Genomic DNA, 23312 nt, shown 5'->3' with positions numbered 1-23312 from the left:
GCATCGGCATCGGAACAAAATTATTTTTAGTCTAATTAGATGTAAAGCAGATTTTTTTTTTGTACTAAACTCCTGTCTTATTCACCATGCTTTGTGGATGTGACTTGTTTGCTTTGTCATTGCCTTTCATAACTAGCTTATTTCTTATTCAACTGTTTACAAGGGCACAGATTTATCATAGATCTAGCTTCTTGATTTTACTTTAAGATGCACCAGATCAATCCATTTTAATTTCAAATGTACACCATATGCTTCCAGGAGGGCATGTCCTCTGACCCACCTAGACTGACAACATTCTACGGTAAACAAAGGGATATAATTATTAAAAATCTTAATAAAGGCAATATTTTGTGTAAGTGTTTGGATATATTGCTTGAGAGTGCACTTACAGAATAGTTTTATGTTTGTAACACGTAATGACGTTTGTGGCCCTCAGGTGAAAGTGATGGTGCGTGTGTGTCCAGCGTCTCAGTCTGATGCGGCGGAGTCCAGTTCTTTCTTAAAAGTGGACCCAAGAAAAAAGCAGATTACTATCATGGAACCATCATCCAATCAAACACCAAATGTTGCCTCTCAGAAGAGAGCTGGGGCAGGACACGTCCCTCCCAAAATGTTCACCTTCGATGCTGCCTTCCCTTCTGATTCATCGCAGGTCAGCGAGCGGGCTTATCCATTTACCATATCTACCTACAATGTCTATCTACCATATTTACCAGCTGTCTACCTTATCAATACCATGTATATATTTTTGTAATGCATCTTATTTAACTTCTTATAAATCATCACTGTATCTATGACGGCACCTACACTATGGCCATTGTACCTTGCCTAAGCAGGCTAGCTGTTAAATTCCGGATTTTAGATGTAGTGTGAGCACGGCATGTAACTTTAGTTGGGCAGGATTCTGCAACAAGGACCAGAGCTCGGTACTATTGTCGGAAAAATTGCACATTTTCAGTTATTGTTTTATGTTATCATATGCATCATGTAAAATATCATTATTTTATTTTAATTTCATTTTTGTTTATCTTTAGTTACTGAATCTATCGCTTAAATCTAACTAATAGTATTTACCTTATGTACCTTGTATAGAGTGACATGGGATAAGGTTTATGTCTGGCAAGGCAAAGTCAGAGTTACAAATTAATGAACCTACTGTACGTATTTTTGTCATTTGGCAGAACAAGAAAGCAATACTGGTATAATAACTGTAACATAGGAAAAAATGTTTCATTGTCTTACGTTAAAGCCCCAACGTGTCATGTTTGACCATTTGAGAGCACTGTTGTCTAATGCGAAGGAAAACCACTGTTAAATGATCACTGCGTAGCAGCTAATTGCCAGACAAACATGGCGCTGACTATTGGGTATGGATTTCAATATGTAAAAAAAAAAAAAAAAAATTCTCGACCTATGCTTATTATAAAAATTACCATTGGTCATTGTTTTGTTTTACTGAATGAAAGTTTTGTACCACTATGAGTCACTAAATATTAAACACAGTCAATTTAATTTATGAACAAAGTCTATGTGCTGCTGTTTTTTAATAAAAGCATCGAGTAGATAGGTAATCCTCCTTATAAAGAAAAGTCCATGCAACGTCAAAATAATTCTGGAGCCTTAGCATGCTGTCAGCTTGTTAGTATTATCACAAATTCCATTGTTGGGAGCTGATGTGTGCGCCAAATCAGAATCCTTGGGCTCACTATCGCCCTCTGCCAAGAGGAAAGAGAATTGCGTTCTTTGCTCTGCATCTCAGCAAAATAATGTTGTTACGTATTAAACATATTTATAATATAATGTAAAAAGTCTGGAATTTTGAAAAAGAAGATCGAAATACTGTGAATTTGAATACCAGTGAATTTTAATACTGAATGAAAATAAGGATTTAATATATTTTAATTAAATATTTCCATGATGACAGGTGAGGCACAGCTTATAAAATACTTTTGTAACTGTGTACCACTATATTTATCTCAAGTACAACTGTATCTAAAATTATTTAAACAAATGTATTTTATCAATCTACCCAATCTATTACATCTATCTATTGAATGTACAATATTACCCAACATTTATCCCTCTTTCTTCATCTTCTAACATAATGTTGCAACATGAGAGAGTTAAATAGGAAAAACACACAACATTAGATTTTGTCAGACTCTTGACCTCAGCTATAATTGGTTCTTGATGACTGTACTGCCTTACCTGTTGCTAGGCGGAAGTGTGCGCAGGAACGGTTGCCGAGGTGATCCAGTCAGTAGTGAATGGAGCAGATGGATGCGTCTTCTGCTTTGGACACTCCAAACTGGGTAAGACACACTTTCGCAAGCACACGTACGCTAGACAAAATAGAGAGTGTGTCTCGGCTGGCTGTCATTGATCAGCGCGAGAAGGAAAAGGATTAGTGTGTCATTTTGAGCTTTCTCTGTCTTCTGTTTTCCTAATCCTCCTAAAGGCAATCTTAAAAGGTTTGGGACCTCTTTCTGCACACTAAAACAAATAAAAAACAACATGTCCCTTCACTATCAAAGTGTGTAATCTCCTAGGACGGGGGCCAGGGACCTACGGCTCGTGAACCTGATATGGCTCTTTTCATTAGTTTATATGGCTCGGAGATAAAATTTGAGTCGTGCAATTTTCATTCAAAGCGGTCCAATATTGGTAAGCGTAGAGTCAAGTTTAAAATGTGAATAACCAACGTAATACAAGTACCTTAAGTGGTTCGGTCCGATATATAAAGGGCACAGTACCAACTAAAGTTTAAATTGTACTTTGCATTTTGTTTTCCCTTCTTTTGTCTTCTGGTTTAGGTATCTTACTCATTTTTGTTCTATTTTTACATGTTTTTGTTTTGAGAAATTAGGCGCGCCACACGTTTTGAAGAAAATTTGATACTTAACTCATTCAGGACCATAACGTATAAAGAAGCATTATCCCTAAGTGCCAAAACGTAAAAAATTGTTTTTGTTTCATTTAAAAAGAATATATTACACAGGCATTGGCACAGCTCATGAGTAGGTATTAAGCATCAGGGAACAATTTCAGTATGAAAAATCCCCTTAAACTGATAGGAGTGGTTTTGATCAGAACTTTGTCCAAACATCAAGGAAGCACCCACTTCCTTGTATTTCTTTCTGTATCCAACGTGTGACAGTTTGTGGTGAGAAAAGCGAGTCAAGACAGCTAACGCTTATAAGTTTTTTTATTTAGAAAAACAGAAATGAGAAAATCCCATTGTTGTGCACATCTGTGATCGCCATAAGGACCGAAATTGCGTGATCACGTCACCGGAAACATAGGGCGCTAAATTTTTCTTGCAAAGTTCATGCATAAGTTCAGTGTTCTTGCATTAAACTGTTATTTTGCAATTAATGTTCCCTTGTGTTTATGGAAAGCACTGTTTAGATATTGGAGGTATCATAAATGCAAAAACTACATGTGCTTGCGTGGGTTTCCTCGGGGCACTCCAGTTTCCTCCCACATTCCAAAAACATGCATGTTAGGTTAATTGGCCGGTCCGAATTGTCCTTGGTGTGAATGAGCAAGCGAATTGCCTGTCCCTGTGCGCCCTGCAACTGGCTGGTAACCAGTTAAGGGTGTCCCCTGCCCACTGCCCGAAGATAGCTGGTTTGGGCTCCAGCACCCCTGCGAACCTACCGAGGATAAGCAGTGCAGATAATGGATGGATGGATGGATAAATGCAAAAAAAAAAGCACTAAAGTGTAAGTGCTGCTTGAAATGCATCCTTTTACAAAAATCCGTTTTTCTCAGAAGCTTTCTTGGAAATTAGTATTTTCAAGCAACTTAAAATTATTTGGCACTTTCCCATTTGAATGGCATTGAATGAGTAAAATGTACGCATTATGGCTATGAAAATCCGGTAGCAGTGGGGTTCTACAGGGTTTGAACACTAAATGTAACTGTTGGAACTTGTGAATATGATTCCAACTTGATTCCTTGTTTCCTACCACATTGACACGCTTTAACTGTCAAGGTCAGGTCAATTCCTGACATGTTTAGAACCCTATAAAACGGTATCTGGTATTTTTACCTGTATTCCTGAAAAGGTGCACCCAAAGTAAAACTGAATCATTTGGAGTATCAGAATAGTTTTGGTCTCTTTTTGAAAACAACACTTTGAGGTTGTCTTCTACAGTCAAAATCTATTTAAGTACTACTGGCACTGAATTATAGAAGTTTGAATTAAATAAAAAAAAATCTGGTTTTGTGTCCTCTCATTTATTTCTCTCCACCCACTCTCCATTCGCCTGGGGTTGTGCGACTGAATAACACAATATGAGTAAAGCCCAATACTACAGAAAAATGAGCATTTTACACAAGCTTTTCTAATGAGACGTCCATGTGAACCAAAAGTGCCATTTGAGAGACCCTTTGGAACTCTATTCTGGAATGCTTCAAAAGACAAAAATTATCTTGGGCTCTAATAAAAGGTATGACTTGCGTATTCGAAAAATGTATAGGGGTCAGGCTTGTTTGGACCAACTATATTACTGGAATACTTTTACTGGACCCTTGTCAGCGTAATATGAGTATTGATAATGGATTATGAAATTGTGTCGGGCGTTTATGGGGCTAATTAATTTTTTTAGCCATTAGTTGCCTGCAAATATGATTTTATCTTATAATAGTACCATTCAAATCTGCGGAAACTCAACATTCTAACACAATATATTTTCAAATTGTTCTGTAAATACTGACTTTTCCTGAGCTATGACACCACTGGCCCACTGGTGGTTTATAGGAATAGGAACAGTTTAATCCGGGGGCTCAAACCGAGAATATTGCTTTTGTCATTGCTCAATTGCACTTGATAAATGATGAGTGAGTCGTTTTAAATCACGGTCGCATCTATCAAACCACAGACACCGTTGCTCTTTCAATCAATATTTCTGTTCTACGAGGTGAGATTGAGCCGTTCCGACCTTCACAGTTCGAACGGCTATAACAACTCATGAGCACTGATGTAGTCCCCCGACGGGCATTCATAGTAATGAGGCTGCATTACAAGGGCATTAAGTTTTTCGCTAATTAAAAATCGAGAAAGTAACACAAAGAGGGTTTGTGGCGAGCTCTTTGGCTGTCGGCTGTAGACTTATGCTAGCTGACATTGTCTACTTTCATAAAATTTTCAATGAAGCAGAAGAAACGGCTAAGTCCAAATGTGACTGAAATTAGTGGTGGACCTTTAGGAATGCAAATCATTCTCTCTTGCAGAAAATATTTTAAAGTCCCAGTAGTTGTGGTGCAGGGGTGGCCATCTGTTTGGATTCACGTTGGGTTAAAAATGTGACCAAGGAGCTAATACTGGATACCTATCCCTTTTATATGAATACATATAAAAGCAGACACCTACGTGTTATATCTTTTATATTTGTTTTTAAATGGGTTTTAAAATGCTCACAGTTACAGTAAAGAAATACATTGGGTCCATGTTTTAAGCTCTAAATTTGATATTTAGTTTTATAGTATTACTTTAGTTGTATTTATTTTAGTATTTCCGTAGTATTTCTGTAGTATATCTGTAGTATTACTGTTGTTTAATTTCTGTAGAATTTCTGCAGTCGTATTTTTTGTTATATTTTTGTAATATTTCTATTACATTTTGGAGCATTTCTGTTTTAAGATTTCTGTGGTAAATATTTGTGTAGTATTTTTGTATTATACTATTACTGTAGTAGTGTTTTGATAATATTTCTACAGTATTTATTTCTATTCAGAATAAAAGCAACATGACACAGTTTTTAAGCACTAATATTGTTTCTAAATATCACTATAGTAATTTTGTAGTATTTTTTAGTACTTCTGTAGTAGTATTTTGGAGGGACAATGGGGTTACCAAAAACATCGTAATTAGTAGTACTTTATTTAATATTATATATATCTGTCATTATATGTTGACCATTTTCATTTTGCAGGCCAGATGAAAGAGCCTGCCAGGCTAATACGGCCCACGGGCCATAGTTTGCCCACATCTATTTTAGGGTAATATTGGACAGTGTATGGTTATTGCCATTTTAGTATGGAATAATGTGACACTTTTTGGAATTTTACTGAGAAGTGGTTATTCCTATTTAGTCTTACACTAGAAATGGTTGCAGTTGCTTTCTATGCTACAACAGCTATTACTAACATGATGATAGTCACATTTGCTGAAACAACCAAACCAGAGTCAAGTTTTAACTTTGTGAAGAGATAATCTTACATTGAATATTTTGGACTGGTTCCAAAACATTATAAAAATTGTTTGGAAGCTACAGTTCCGAACTGGACTAGTTTATGTCTACATGAGAAAGAAAACAGGAAATGCAACGACACACTATAAAAAACATACAGACATCTAGGGCAGGCATGTCCAGAGTTCGGCCCGGGATCAAATTTTTACTGTCCCGCAGCCTCTGTGAAAAGGTGAAGCAACTGGAAGCTTTTTTTAATGGCACAGCAGTGCTTTTTCACAAATGAAAATGCTACAGAAGCCAAGCCCTGCAAACGAATGTTTATAGAATGCCAGGATGAATAGTCGGCCCACACACATTTTCAGCTTACCAAATCTGGCCCGCTTTCTGAAAAGTTTGGACACAACTGGTCTAGAGTAATTTTAATGGAATTTCCTCAATACAAAGTTTTGTTATCAATAAATCCTAGCATGAAAACACAGGGGTGTATATCATCGAACAAAAGCATGCTTTGCGTAGTTAGAAACAACAAAACCAAACTGTTCAATATTTGATTTACAAACCCATTTTTGAAAAACGTTCTCCCAAATGTTCTATCTTTCTCCAAAATCCAGTGCATTTGTTTGTTGATGAGAACCCATTTAGTTTATTTACACTTAAAATCCATCATAATTACATCGAAGTGGATAAGTTATGGTTGAATAAATCTCAATTTCTTGCAGTATTTAATCAAATCCACACAAAATTTAGCAATATATGATTTCATAAAAAGGTAAAGAAGTTATCCTTGAAGCCTTGGATTTTCAGGGTGGTCACCATAGCAGCAGTCGAGGCCCTGTTTTAGCCCAGACAGAATGGGATGAATCTGTCAAACTACAGACGTTAATAAATATTCAAATGGGGATGTTGCACAAGGATTTCACACTTTTTTTTTGAACAGACAACTGCAAGTGTAGTACTTATGTTTTTGAAGGTTACAGCCTGCAAGGTCTGACAACTTTGTATCAATATAAATGACTAAAAAATGTTCATAAATTGAAATGAACATTCTCACATCTGCAATCATCTTCTTTAAGTCATCCAATGCCATACATTTCTTTTAAATAAGAAGTGCGGGTGGCCGCCAATTTTTGCCATTTTGACTCATTTTTCAAGGCCCACAAAAAATTGAGTTTTATAGCTATATAGGCATATATGAAAATACAAGAAAACTGAGAATAACGGCTTTTTGTTAAAGGATGCATTTCAAGAAGAATTTTCACTTTGGGGCTTTTTATTTTTATTTTTTGGGATTGTGATACCTCCAACAATGTTAAGTCAAGTCATGTTTATTTGTACAGTATAGCCCTTAATCACAAAGAGTCTCAAAGGGCTGCACAGACCACAGATTATTGCAAACCACAGACTATTATTACACTATCCCCTGATCTAAAACCTAGAGGGCAAGGAAAAACTCAAAAACCTCACCATGAGGAGAATGAGGAAACCTTGAGAAGGATGACCAGGCTGCAATGGATGTTGCAATCACAAACAATACACAGATATTGTCAACATAAAATATAGGTTATTCATATGCTATAGAATAGAAGTATGTTTTAAGCTTAGACTTAAACATTTCCACTGAGGTAGTAGACCAGCATTTTCAGAGCGAAGGCTCCGGACCGTAACATAGGGGGAAATTAAATCTGAAAGATATGAGGGAGCAAGTCCATGCATGATTTTGTATACTACCAACAGAACCTTAAAATCACATCTTAAGCTAACAGGGAGCCAATGCAGGTTATCTAAAATCGGGGTAATGTGATCAAACTTTCCTGTCTTAATTAAAAGCCTCGCTGTTGTGATTGTATATTCAGTGCTTCTGGCTAGGACTTTATCTTTCATGGTGTCAACTGAACAAATAACACATTTCACATTGTTCATGTTGGGGTGTCACATTTTTTGGAGGTAGATTTTGATCTGACTGTAACATTTGAAGAGTGTTATTGTGCCCAAGGGGTAAAATTTACAAAATTTCACTGACTGTCTGTCTGATCTAGGCAAATCTTACACAATGATTGGCTGCCACGATTCCCTGCAGACACTTGGAATCATCCCCTGTGCCATCTCGTGGCTCTTTAAGCTCATTAATGAGAAGAGGGAAAAAACAGGGGCACGCTTCTCGGTTCGTGTCTCTGCAGTGGAGGTAAGTGTTGCTCGGGCCTGACACACTGCAGTCTCTTAGCTTGGATGTACTGTATTTCCCAGACTATATGTCTCACTGGAGTATAAATTGCACCAGCCAAAAAAATGCAGAATTAAGAAGGAAAAAACACATATAAATTGCACCTGGAGTATAAGTTGCATTTTAGGGGGATATGTATTTGATAGAATCCACTACCAAATACATTCATCTCATCTTGAAATGCAATTTAAAAAATAGAGACGAACTAGCTCAACTCGTTTGTACGTCATACGAATGTAACGTTACATGATTGGCATACCTGTTACTATCAGCAATGACATAACATATTCAGTAAACTCTAGCATAAAGAACATGCTTACTAAACTATCAGTGTCACTCCAAATCACAAAATCCGAATACAATTTAATCCTCTGTGTCACAGTAGATGATGCGCCGCTTCCTCTATCCGCCTCTATGTCACTTACGTCAGATGTCCGTTCCGCTTCTCGCCAAAAGCTTACAAGCGTTACAAACTTTCTTTCTTATTTTCGGCTGCACATTTCACGACTTGCAGCTTGTAATCTGCAGAATATGATTTTCTTTTCGGTGCCATTTTTATTCACTTGTTTTTATAACCAGTGTTGCGCCTGCTTGAAATGTAGCGTGCATACGTCACTAGCGCAAATGTCGCCAGCGCAAACTTCACTAAAACAATTTTGTATCTCATTAGTTGGGGAAATGTAATGTGACAGTAAAGCACAGAATATTTGTTCCCTGTAAAGAAATACATTTTGAGCAAGTTGTAAAATATTTACTTTGGCGAATTGACTCTGTATCTTCTGAATGATCTTGTCCCAATTGGTGAGAAAAGGGAAACAACATGGCAAGGTTGAAATTATTAACACAGGCCTAGAAAGCCTGCTTGCGGTTTAGTGTGCAAATAACGTGTGAAGTTATATAGCTGGTAAAGATGTGTAATAACTTTACAGATAAGTCGTCTGCCAGACTATGCAAAAAATGCGACTTATAGTCCAGGTATATGCAGTATATGTCACTTTTCTAATTTTACTGGACCACATCTTGAGTTACGTGACTTTTTCTCCCCAAGAAACAAATTTATAAAGCAGCTGGCAGATAAATGTATTCGGTCTTTTGGCCAACAATCGGAGCTCCTTTTCTGTACACCTCTAAGAAATCAACTGTGACATAATAATAATAAAAAAAGAGAAAGTTATGCAAGGTGTTTGGTCCTAAAATTTTCTTTTTAATGCTTAACGCGCTCGGCACTCTTATGAAATATGGAAAATATAACATAATAGGCTAAATTATATCACATAGCGGATGGTACACAGCATTGTTAAAGTGTTTTAACCCCTCGAGTGTTCTTCCAACAATGGACGGAGTAAAAGGGAACAAAACAACCTCCATAGTGTGTAAAAAAAACAAACAAACAAAAAAAAACACGTAGACATAAGTTGAATTTATATCATTCCAACATATTAATTTTAGAGTTAATGCAAAAACAATTGGGGCAAAATACAACTCCAGTGTAGAAAATAATCAACTCTTTAAAGTGTACAAGTCAAGTCAAGTCATTTTTATTTGTATAGCCCTTAATCACAAAGAGTCTCAAAGGGCTTCATTCACAGGTTATTACGCAGACTATTTTTTCAGACTATTATTACACCATCCCCTGATCTGGAACCTACATGAGGGCAAGGAAAAACTCAATAACCTCAACATGAGGAAAATGAAGAAGCCTTGAGAAGGGACCGCACATGTGGCATCCCCCTTTCAGGATTACCAGACAGCATAGGATGTTGCAATCATGAAATAATACAGGGAGTGCAGAATTATTAGGCAAGTTGTATTTTTGAGGATTAATTTTATTATTGAACAACAACCATGTTCTTAATGAACCCAAAAGTCTCATTAATATCAAAGCTGAATATTTTGGAAGTTGGAGTGGGGCTTTTTTAGTTTTAGCTATTTTAGGAGGATATCTGTGTGTGCAGGTGACTATTACTGTGCATAATTATTAGGCAACTTAACAAAAAACAAATGTATACCCATTTCAATTATTTATTTTCATCAGGGAAACCAATATAACAGCTCAACATTCACAAATATACATTTCTGACATTCAAAAACAAAACAAAAACAAATCAGTGACCAATATAGCCACCTTTCTTTGCAAGGACACTCAAAAGCCTGCCATCCATGGATTCTGTCAGTGCTTTGATCTGTTCACGATCAACATTGCGTGCAGCAGCAACCACAGCCTCCCAGACACTGTTCAGAGAGGTGTACCGTTTTCCCTCCTTGTAAATCTCACATTTGATGAGGGACCACAGGTTCTCTATGGGGTTCTGATCAGGTGAGCAAGGAGGCCATGTCATTAGTTTTTCTTCTTTTAGACCCTTTCTTGCCAGCCACGCTGTGGAGTACTTGGATGCGTGTGATGGAGCGTTGTCCTGCATGAAAATCATGTTTTTCTTGAAGGATGCGGACTTCTTCCTGTACCACTGCTTGAAGAAGGTGTCTTCCAGAAACTGGCAGTAGGACTGGGAGTTGAGCTTGAGTCCATCCTCAACCCGAAAATGCCCCACAAGCTCATCTTTGATGATACCAGCCCACACCAGTACCCCACCTCCACCTTGCTGGCGTCTGAGGCGGACTGGAGCTCTCTGCCCTTTACCGATCCAGCCACGGGCCCATCCATCTGGCCCATCAAGACTCACTCTCATTTCATCAGTCCATAAAACCTTAGAAAAATCAGTCTTGAGATTTTTCTTGGCCCAGTCTTGACGTTTCAGCTTGTGTGTCTTGTTCAGTGGTGGTCGTTTTTCAGCCTTTCTTACCTTGGCCATGTCTCTGAGTATTGCACACCTTGTGCTTTTGGGCACTCCAGTGATGTTGCAGCTCTGAAATATGGCAAAACTGGTGGCAAGTGGCATCTTGGCAGTTGTACGCTTGACTTTTCTCAGTTCACGGGCAGTTATTTTGCGCCTTGGTTTTTCTACACGCTTCTTGCGACCCTGTTGACTATTTTGAATGTAACGCTTGATTGTTCGATGATCACGCTTCAGAAGCTTGGCGATTTTAAGAGTGCTGCATCCCTCTGCAAGATATCTCACTATTTTTGACTTTTCAGAGCCTGTCAAGTCCCTCTTCTGACCCATTTTGCCAAAGGAAAGGAAGTTGCCTAATAATTATGCACACCTGATATAGGGTGTTGATGTCATTAGACCACACCCCTTCTCATTACAGAGATGCACATCACCTGATATGCTTAATTGGTAGTAGGCTTTCGAGCCTATACAGCTTGGAGTAAGACAACATGCATAAAGAGGATGATGTGGTCAAAATACTCATTTGCCTAATAATTCTGCACTCCCTGTACAGAGATATTGTCCAAGAAAAGTATAGGTAATTCATATGCTATAGAGTAGAAGTGTGTTTTGAGCTTAGATTTAAACATTTCCACTGAGGTTGCAAAACGGATCTCAGGGGAAAGAGCATTCCACAGCACCGGTGCCCGGATGGAGAACGCTCTCGAACCAGCGGAACACTTCTGGGCTCTTGGGATCACCAGAAGACCGGCGCTCTCAGAACGAAGGCTTCGGACCGGAACATAGGGGGAAACCAGCTCAGTAGCCTAGATGGTAGTGTGCCCGCTTTGAGACTGGGAGGTCGCTGGTTCGCGCCTCGACCGAGACATACCTAATTGGTATAATGGCGGCGCCCTCTGGCTGCGGCTGCATCGACCCGCTACAACGGGTCAGGTGTATCGACATTTCGTTCTGTGTACATTGTTACAAAGAATGACAAAACAAAGGAAATTATTATTATTATTATTATTATCAGATCTGAAAGATATGAGGGAGCAAGTTCATGTATTATTTTGTATAATACTAAGAGAACCTTGAAATCACATCTGAGGCTAACAGGGAGCCCATGCAGGTTAGCCAAAATCGGCGTGATGTGATCGGACTTTTTGGTCTTAGTTAAAAGCCTCGCTGCAGCATTTTGTACCAGCTGAAGACTCTTAATTCTGGACTTCGGGAGACCGGAGAGTAGTGCATCACAGTAATCGAGACGGGAGGTAACAAACGCGTGAATTATAATCTCTGCATCCGACTGAGACAGTATAGGACGAATTTTAGCAATGTTGCGAAGATGGAAGAAAGCGGTTCTAGTAATTTTCCTCACATGTGTTTGAAAGGACAGAACGGGGTCAAATATGACACCTAAATTTTTAACCGAGTCACACAAACTGTGTGATGTGACATTTGTCAATGTTCACAGCAGTTTTTGAGAATAAGTCACGGCATATAACGACCAATAACTAACATTTCGGTTTTTTTAGAGTTAAGACGCAAAAAATTGAGTGACATCCACTCTTTTATCTCAGTAAGGCAGGCCTCCAAATTTCCACAATTTAGTGTGGCAGATTCCTCCAACGGAAGATGTAGTTGAGTGTCATCTGCGTAGCAGTGGAAATTGATATTATACTTGCGAATAATATCACCTAATGGAAGCATGTAGATGCTGAAAAGAAGGGGGCCAAGCACTGAACCCTGCGGAACACCACAGGTAACACTAACACGCTCAGATGTTATTTTGCCATATCTAACACAGTGCATCCTATCTGAGAAGTAGGATCTGAACCATGAGATAGATAGATAGATAGATAGATAGATAGATAGATAGATAGTTTATTCATCCCCGTAGGGAAATTCACACTTCCAGCAGTCTACCCCGTTGTTTATTAACAGGTGAACATGATGCCCTAGGGGTGCTTGTAGCGGAGTGGATGACGTCACGCCAGTCCAAAAGTTCGACATCCCTGCGGCAGATGGAAAACTTTTCTTTGTGAAAATCAAGGGATACACCACCTCGTGTTAGCAAGTCCGCCTCCTCTCCGATTCCCCCCGGCTTTCGTGTCTCTGTTTAGCGGCGTTGAAGCCGGATTGCTCCGGGTAGCTCCGGGTGGCTACACGTTAGCGTCCGGAATGCTAAACGTGAGCCACGTTTCCGCAACTGCGCTCCCTGTGCGCTTCGATGTTTTCCACCAGCACTCGATGATCTTATTTGGTCGTGAGTTCGCATTTACCATGATTACGGATGGTACCGGAGACTTATAACGCCGCTAGCCGCTTCGCTAGCTCCGGCTCTTCTTCCACGATAGGCCCCTTCATCACGCCGGCACGAGAATTCTTCAGGGCAAGGAGTTGAAATTCCTTGAATACACGCATTTTTTGTGCCTGGACGGTTCCTGAGAGACCAATCCATTTTTCCAGCCGTTCTAGTAGGATATTATGGTCCACTGTGTCAAAAGCAGCACTAAGGTCCAGCAGCAGCAAAACAAACAATTGACTCTTCGAAGAGAAGAACATATTTGACTGTAAAAAGTTTTACCCTGCTCTCTTAATTCTGAAGTCTTGGGTGGGACTTTTCACCGAGTTTAAACTTGACTAACACTCCTTATTGCAGTTTAATGTAAAAAAATTAATTTTATCAGAGTAAGATTAAAACTCCGAAAAGCTCTAACTTTAGTGTAAATTTTATACTGTGTAGAAAGGAACATTCGTTCACTGGGGCTGTTTCAAAATGTACTCTTTAGGTGTTAAATCAACACTAGTTATTTTTTAAAATACATTCTACTAGAATTTGATAAGAAATAAGCAAAAGTAAGAAAATGAGTGAGCTATTGGATCAGTCAATTTTGCCTGTTTTAAGTATGATGTTCTCACTTTACTAAAAAAAAGAAAGAAATACTTTAAAATTAGAAAAAAAATGCACTAAATTGTATTAAACTAATTTTCCGCCAGTGGGTAATTTTTTTTTTTTTGCAGTTCTGGCAGGGCTGACTGCAGATGAAAAGCACATTTTACCTTAGTTTGAAACATAAGCCTACACAACACCTTATGTGACATGATTATGGTCTGTGTGCGTACAGTAAATATACAATTTAAAATTAAGCATTATTGTATGGTATGGTAAATCCAATGCACGACTGTTCTTTCATTTTTCCCTGTGGGTGTGTTTGTTACAGGTTTGGGGCAAAGAGGAGAACTTGAAAGACTTACTTTCTGAGGTGGCGACTGGCAGCTTGCAGGATGGACAGTCGCCCGGCGTCTACTTGTGTGAGGATCCCATTTGTGGCATGCAGGTAGAAACTCCAAACAATAAAATCTATCCAGTGCATCAATGTGTGACAGATAGCATCTCAATCAGTTGATTGCAAGGCCCATGTAAACAATGAAGCCTTTAAAATGAATTATATATACTCATTTACGCAATCAAAATTTTATTTTTTTAGCCTTTCGTGTATATTTTTAGAACTGCTTGTAAAAATCAAAGACAACTACTATAAACTATATAAACTATATAATAATCTTTATTTAGGGGGTATCTTCATTATTTCTGTAAGTGCAGGGTTGGCATCCCAAAATGTTGAAAGAGCCATATTGGATACAAAAAAGAAAAATATAAATTTGTCTGCAGTTGCAAAAAATTACAAGCCTTAAATAAGCCTTGTAATGAATGCAAGACAAGCCGGGGAGAGCAGCACTCATACAAGCTGATCTTCTCTCTCTCATCTCATAGTTACCCCTTGTCTAAATGTATTATTCATTCTGCGCATTTTTACAGCAAGGGAAAAGTTTACAGGTGTTGTAAGTCCTTCTACAGAAACTATATTATAACAAAAATATATTAGCATCCACCATCTTTTTCAATTTTTAGAAAAGTGTCAGGGAGCCACTCGGCAGCGTTAAAGAGCTGTATGCGACTCCTTAGCCGTAGGATGCTGACCACCTCTGTAGGAAAACTGAATTCAGATTAAATTGTGGGTCCGATATGATATCGTTATTGGATTAGGGAATGTGATACAGGCACATTTAATTAATCCCCCACTAATCTGACATAATCTCATCAGGATTGATACGGCATCATAAAGCAAGCGTGCACACACACTAACACAGACACAAAAAGCACCTCGTAAAATCAGGTGATGATTCAATATGCCATCATATTAGCGCTTATTAGGTGGTGTCTGCCATGCATCGGCATTAAAATGTTACACGCACTTTTTGTTCTGGCAAATTAAAAGCATTTTTCCCTTACATCTAAGACAGGGATCTCAAGATCGCGGCCCGGGGGCCAATTGCAGCCCCCAGGATGACAGATTGAGCTCCCTGCCTTCATATGAAAGGTTTAAGGACAGTGTGTATTATTTGACAGCTGCATTGTGTCGTGCAACTTGTCTTTCAGATATCTCTTCTTCTTTCATTTTTTCCTTTATGTTTTAGTTTGAGCTCTTATTTTAAAAAATATATAGTTATAAAATAAGTAATTTCGTCGTATTTCCTAAAATAGACCCACCTGTAAGCATTGTTGAGTTTTAATGTTTCATCACAATTAAAAATAATGATGATAATAATAATAATAGGTAGCAATGCACAGAAAAACAGAGTGTGACAAAAGGAAACATGATGGATTGCGGTCAATGCTTCAAAATTCTCATTATGAAAACATGAAAAAGGGAGGGGGGCTGTGGAAAAGAAAAGGACTGAAAGCTGTCCTCCTTTAAGCTCATGCTAATGCCACTGCAGCTCCAAAACCAGTCTGAACTGCGTGCACCAACACCAGAGAAGGCCGCCTGGTTCCTGGACGCCGCAATTGCGGCTCGTCACAGCACCCAACGTGCCGATACCACCGAAGAAGACCACAGGAACTCCCACATGCTGTTTACCTTGCACATATACCAATACCGCATGGAGAAGACCGGCAAGGGAGGAAGTAAGTTCTGAAATGTCTATAGACCTTTAGCCAGGCATGTCAATCATACAGCCCATGGGACGGACCTGGCCCGTTGATTTCATTCGGCCTAACATCAATTTCTGAATACTGGGATGTCTCAATTATTGGGTTAATAATGACTAGAACCACCCACAAAAAGTGAAGAGCCACGCAGTAATGTCGTACCTTTGTAAAAGCCCCAGGGCCAGACTTACTGGGAGATGACGTGGTGACGGACTGAGAGTATACGACTGTAACAGAACAACGATAGATCTACAAATCCAAACAAAGAACAAATAATTGCAGTTTAATGAATGGCCTTTTTTGTCATTACACAAACCTCACCTTTCCTGTAAGAAAGCAATGTAGATAGTGATTGGTCAGCTGCCTGCTCGCATCGGATATCCTCAAGTGTAGCCAGGCCTCGAATGTAGCGGTTTACCACAAGTTCTAGCTCCCTGTCATCTGTTTCATGGATAATGGATCTGGCATTGGTGAGATACAGGCTGCAGGGGTAGCTATTGAGGGTTCTTATGTAGCTTAGTTAGTCAGGGCAAAACATTTGTTTTTGCATTGCTCCTGCTTGAGTTTGTACAGCGTGGTGAGTTAGTTCAGGTATAAAATTGCATTAACTATCAAACTATTAAAATAATCCCAGATGACGCATTCAGTGCCAAACATTGAAATCGCTTTTTGTCAATTGTTTAGAAAAGAATGTGTAAGAAAAGGTCCCTTGTCATCCATGTTATAATATTTAGGGTAGGCTAGTAAAGTAGTCTGAATGATAAAACAGTTGAGGTTTGTAAAGCGTGTAGAGCGTGGTGAGTTGCTTCAGGTGTAAGACTGCATTCATTAAACCAGTTAGGACATTCATTGCCAACCAGAATCCCCCCCTATTGTTTGTAAAAAAATGTTTTATGCTTAGAAAAGATCCTTTGTCATCTAGGATTATAATATGTAGGGTAGGCTACTAAAGTAGTCTTAATGATAAATGTAAATGCTCTGCATTTATAGAACGCTTTTCAAGTCAATCAAAACCTCCTAAAGCGCTTTGCAATGTGCTTCACACTTTTACCTTTTACACGCTAACTAACCGATAGCAGCGTCCGCCATGCAAGGCACTTACCTGCTATCGGGGGTATTAGGGATTCAGTGTCTTGCCCAAGGACACTTCCACACATAACACAGAGGAGCTGGGAATCGAACATGCGACCTCTTGATCCCAAAGCGAGCGCTCTACCTCCTGATCCAATGCCAAGCATAGTACTACAGTATATATATCGTGTTTAACCTGGTTCTGGTGTTAAACTTCACATCATTGCCTTAAATGATTGTTTTCAAATTTCTTTCCCCACCTCGCAAGTGTCGGGAGGCCGAAGTCGCCTCCATCTGCTGGACCTGGGCAGCTGCCATGTTGGCGTCCTTGACGGAGGGATAAGCGGGAAAGGCAGAGAAAATTTGTCGCCCAGCTCGCCTCAGTGCCTATCTTTGTCAGCTCTCGGCAATGTGATCCTGGCCCTGGTCAACGGGAGTAAACACATCCCTTACAAGTAAGCTTCAGTGCGTAGTATAGCGTTTATTATGGGTAACCAAGTCGGAAGAGATGGGTTTTGAGTCCAAATTTGAAGATGGACAGGAAGTGGAATTTCATACATCATGTGGTAATGATTTCCAGAAGGGGGGAGGGGGAGGTGGTTGCAGAACCGCTGAAAGCTCTGCTCCCCATGGAGCTTAGACGGGCAACGGGTACGGTGAGTTGGAGAAAAGAGGTCTGATACTATTCTTGCCCATCAACCAATAACAGTAGTAACATAACAAGAACAATCATAATAAGCCTAAATCTGCTGTGTTATCACTAGATCAGTATTTGTCAACTTTTTGGGGGTTTTGGCACACGTTTTTCCTCAGAGAGATCTCAATTTCGTCAAAAATTAATATTCAATTCGGGGTATTGAGTTTCATGTTTGTTTTTCATTGCTTATATTATTAAGATGCCTAAATTCACAGTTTAGATTTTCCCATCATTTGTGGTCACATTAGTTCAGGAAGGAATAATAGAATAGAATAGAATAGAATAGAATAGAATAGAATAGAATAGAATAGAATAGAATAGAATAGAATAGAATAGAATATACCTTTATTGTCATTGTTACAAAATGGGTTGAACATATTGTGACAACGAAATTGCGCGTGCCACGCCAGGTTCACATTTGACAGTGAGGATAAAAGAAAGCAAAGAAGATAAAGGAACAAAGAAGACAAGGTTATAATTTACACAATATAAAGGAACAAAGAAGACAAGGTTATAATTTACACAATATTTACATAAGAAATGTGGGCATGTAGGATGTTACATACAGTTTGGGGATCGTATTAATGCAATATGCGTTAAGTGCAAAAATAGTCAACATTGTGCAAAAAAATAGTCAACGGTTATTTTGGCAATAATTTTGCTGTAGATTTTGAATTTACTATATTTTTTTAATCGTTTTTTTCAACAATCTATGTTTTTATCCTGTTTTTCCAAATTTTCTGTTTATAATCTATTTTTTCATATTTTTCATATTTCTACCTCTTTAACTTGTTATTCTAGAAAAGAAAATCACAAAAGTAATACTTAAAATTAGCAAAACTCATCTCTTAGTGGAATACATTTTTTTTAGTACACTCTAAATGTTCTTTTTTTTTAATCGCTGGTTAATCCCAAAAAAAGTAACCCGTTTATGGGTCCATCAATTGATATGTCACGAGGCGAGGTGGGGGGAAGGAGGGGTGACCGGACCAGAACGGAGGCAGGAGGCAGGAAGGGAGAACTCAATTGCGTAACGATCCAAAAGTTTTATTTAACAAAATAAAAGTTGTCCAAAACTCTGGGACATGACGAAACAAACAGTTGATTCTTCCAACTCAACTAAACAGGACAAGGCATAACAGAACGGACAATGTTTTAAACTAAAACAGGACAAGGCATAACAGACCGGGAGTGTGTATATGTAATGAGCCCGCACCCGCAAAGCCCAAAATCCAGCCTTAAATAGCAGACACTCGATTAGTTGAACTGCTTCAGCTGGGTCCAGGGGGCGGGGCAGACCGGTCGCCAAGGCGACCATGACAGAGCCCCCCCTTTAAGGGACGGCTCCCGAGGTCCCAAAAAGAAAAAAAAAAAGAAAAAAAAAAATTACTACCTCGCGCCCCGGAATGGTTCGACGCTCACGATTGGGGCAACCCCGCTCCCTCCTCCGAACACGCAGGAACGGGGAGAGGCAGGCGCCATCTGCGTCGGGCGGATCGGAATCGGCGCTCGGCAGGGGGGGTCCGGCGGGCAAACTGGACAGGCGAAAACAGACAGACAAACAAGGGAGTCGAACAGGCAGGCAGGCCGGAGAGTCGAACAGGCAGGCAGGCCGGAGAGTCGAACAGGCAGGCAGGCCGGAGAGTCGAACAGGCAGGCAGGCCGGAGAGTCGAACAGGCAGGCAGGCCGGAGAGTCAAACAGGCAGGCAGGCCGGAGAGTCGAACAGGCAGGCAGGCCGGAGAGTCGAACAGGCAGGCAGGCCGGAGAGTCGAACAGGCAGGCAGGCCGGAGAGTCGAACAGGCAGGCAGGCCGGAGAGTCGAACAGGCAGGCAGGCCGGAGAGTCGAACAGGCAGGCAGGCCGGAGAGTCGAACAGGCAGGCAGGCCGGAGAGTCGAACAGGCAGGCAGGCCGGAGAGTCGAACAGGCAGGCAGGCCGGAGAGTCGAACAGGCAGGCAGGCCGGAGAGTCGAGCAGGCAGGCAGGCCGGAGAGTCGAGCAGGCAGGCAGGCCGTAGAGTCGAACAGGCAGGCAGGCCGGAGAGTCGAACAGGCAGGCAGACCGCGGAGTCGGAGTCGGACTGGCAGGCCGCAGAGTCGGAGTCGGACTGCCAGGCCGCAGAGTCGGAGTCGGACTGGCAGGCGGCAGAGTCGGAGTCGGACTGGCAGGCGGCAGAGTCGGAGTCGGACTGGCAGGCGGCAGAGTCGGAGTCGGACTGGCAGGCGGCAGAGTCGGAGTCGGACTGGCAGGCGGCGGAGTCGGAGTCCGACTGGCAGGCCGCGGAGTCGGAGTCGGACTGGCAGGCCGCGGAGTCGGAGTCGGACTGGCAGGCCGCGGAGTCGGAGTCGGACTGGCAGGCCGCGGAGTCGGACTGGCAGGCCGCGGAGTCGGAGTCGGACTGGCAGGCCGCGGAGTCGGAGTCGGACTGGCAGGCCGCGGAGTCGGAGTCGGACTGACAGGCCGCGGAGTCGGACTGACAGGCCGCGGAGTCGGAGTCGGACTGACAGGCCGCGGAGTCGGACTGACAGGCCGCGGAGTCGGAGTCGGACTGGCAGGCCGCGGAGTCGGAGTCGGACTGGCAGGCCGCGGAGTCGGAGTCGGACTGGCAGGCCGCGGAGTCGGACTGGCACGCAGGGGAGACGGAATAGCAGGCAATCGGCACGGGAGTCGGGCAGGCAGGCATGAGAGTCGAACAGGCAGGCGTCAATTCTTCCCGGGACCCCATTCGAGGCACAGCGATGGCCACGACGGGCGGGGCCGTGGTTCGAACGGGCAGGGAAGGTTACCTCTGCTTGCCAAACGGCGTCCTCCAGCTCTCCCCAAATCGCGCAGGGATCGTTCGCTGAGTTCAAATGTTGGCGGGCTCATTCTGTCACGAGGCGAGGTGGGGGGAAGGAGGGGTGACCGGACCAGAACGGAGGCAGGAGGCAGGAAGGGAGAACTCAATTGCGTAACGATCCAAAAGTTTTATTTAACTAAATAAAAGTTGTCCAAAACTCTGGGACATGACGAGACAAACAGTTGATTCTTCCAACTCAACTAAACAGGACAAGGCATAACAGAACGGACAATGTTTTAAACTAAAACAGGACAAGGCATAACAGACCGGGAGTGTGTATATGTAATGAGCCCGCACCCGCAAAGCCCAAAATCCAGCCTTAAATAGCAGACACTCGATTAGTTGAACTGCTTCAGCTGGGTCCAGGGGGCGGGGCAGACCGGTCGCCAAGGCGACCATGACATGATAAGAAAGGGTGAACTCCTTTTTCGAAAATAAGCATCATCAAATTCCTCAAAAGTGATTTCTATACAAGGCGCAAAAGGTCTGTGCTTTACTGGTCCATTACTTTTCCCAAAACGAGATACTAGTTATCTTAGTGTCGTTTGCACGAGTGACGTATGCTAAAGGAGGGCATTTTACACGAAGGACATTTTTTGGCACAGGACTGGCGATGTGCAAATTCTTGTGCTTGGGTCTGAAAATAACATATGAAATGATACAGCCGGTAATAATGTGTTAATAATTTCACACATAAGCCTCACTAGAGTATAAACCGCAACCCAGGCCAAACAATGAAAAAAAAACCTGCGATTTATAATCCGAACAATGTCGTCGTTTCTTTGCCCAAGGTTTACGGGAGTCACTGTCAAAAACAACACCTGCTGTTGCATATTCATCTCTGTGGATTAGTGATGAGAGCTAGAAGGAGCTAAAAAGACCAACTAAAGGGGGAGGACAAATTATAAAAGAGCAAAAAGGCAAACATTTTTCAGTAGGCGTTAGCGGTGTAAACTATGCAAATCCTTCTTTGTCTGTACGGGGTCCTTGTTCTACCTTCCTTCCTGCTTTTTTTCTGGCGGCTATGTGGCTGCGTGCGCTGTGCTGGGTTAATTAAATCACCAGTGCTTATATTTACATATTAAAACTAGCTCACTGAAGCCAGAGTTTTACTTTGGTGGCTCCAGATTATGTGGGATCAAGAGGGGATATGGACTCCACAAGACTCAAGTGGGAGGATTTCATTTCAGGGTTTGACATTTCGTTCTTACAAAGAAGACAATACAAAGGAAATTATTATTATTATTATAGCATGGGATTACTTGATGGCAATTCGGATTCTGTTTGGTGAATCTTTGGCCATAACCGTCAGAAAGCCACAAGCTGTACATGGAATAACTACTCTCACTAGACATTTAGGTAGCGTTGCTACTTGGCCAATTATATGTGTATTAAAAAACTTAGTAAAATATTTATCCTATCACTACAGAAAGTGGTGCCCAGGCGATTCAAGCCAAAGGCAGACAGAAAGAGTGTACATGACTATCTCAGAAATTTGAATATTGTCATAAAGTTTCCTCTATTTTCTGTAATATAAAGTAGGAAAACAAGTCATACACTCTGGATTTATTAGACATTAACTGGAATATAGCAGGTAGTTTACTATTTTAATATTGCTGATTATGGTAAAAACTCAAATATGCCATCTATTGTTACAATGTACTTTTTTTCTATTGCCTTATTAGTGCAATTTAGGTCACTCTCCAGGCACTAGCTTATAAATATTTGTATTACTATTCATCCTGACTTTTTTTCTCCCATTTTTGTCTTTTAAGTGTTTATTACGTGTTTCTCCTGGCGTGCCTTGTCTAATTATGTTGCAAATAATGTCCCTACCTTGTTATCTCGGACGATAAAGACAATTCCTTCCATCCATTTTTTCACGCTTATCCGAGGTCGGGTCGAAGGGGCAGCAGCCTCAGCAGGGAAGCCCATAACTCCCTATCCTGAACCACTTCATCCAACTAATCTAGCGGGATTCTGAGGCGTTCCCAGCCTAGAGACATAGGCCCAATCCCATTTCTCTCACTCGGCCCTGAGGACCCTCCAGTGAGGTCCCTCGAAGAGGAGTGCCCTCCGCGAGTGAAGTGCAAAGCGGAAAAGGTTTGGACAAGACTTGCAAGGTTCCACCCCTGTCCAGGAGATGGCGGTAATATTAATTGGCTGTAGACCTCAGTGACGTATTGGTCTACGTCACATGTAAACAACTCGAGTCTCAACTTGTAGTGTGTCAGTTGGAGAGTTCGTGCAATGTTAAAAATGCCCGCTACTGCTGTGTTATTACCGATTGCCTGAAAGCTCATCATCTTTTCCGTGTCTCCAATAAACGGAGGAGAAATGTGCTATACTGAAGACAGCTTCGGCGCTATGTAGTGCTGATTCATCTTTACAAGGTACGTACACTCATTAAAAAAATGACCCGTTCGGTCAAATACAGTAAAAGTTAACATACAATGCACGTTCACATAATACCTTATGTTTGTGTAGACATAAATGGCAATCTACTTATTAGT

General features: G+C 41.0%; 1 protein-coding gene across 1 annotated transcript in view; it reads left to right on the top strand.

The window, feature by feature from the left end:
* Positions 1-23312, top strand: part of kif26ba (kinesin family member 26Ba) — a 234885-nt gene that overhangs the window by 177568 nt on the left and 34005 nt on the right. Inside the window, exons 6-11 of the mRNA XM_088334902.1 lie at positions 437-652; positions 2219-2312; positions 8237-8382; positions 14420-14536; positions 15981-16167; positions 17531-17717. Coding sequence (XP_088191028.1) covers positions 437-652; positions 2219-2312; positions 8237-8382; positions 14420-14536; positions 15981-16167; positions 17531-17717 — 947 coding nt within the window. The remainder of the gene's footprint in view (positions 1-436; positions 653-2218; positions 2313-8236; positions 8383-14419; positions 14537-15980; positions 16168-17530; positions 17718-23312) is intronic.

Source organism: Urocampus carinirostris, chromosome 4, assembly GCF_059441175.1.
Source record: "Urocampus carinirostris isolate Australia breed hairy pipefish chromosome 4, RoL_Ucar_1.0, whole genome shotgun sequence".
Lineage (NCBI taxonomy): Eukaryota > Metazoa > Chordata > Actinopteri > Syngnathiformes > Syngnathidae > Urocampus > Urocampus carinirostris.
The sequence above is the reverse complement of the archived record's forward strand: the minus strand, read 5'-3'. Positions and strand labels throughout refer to the sequence as shown.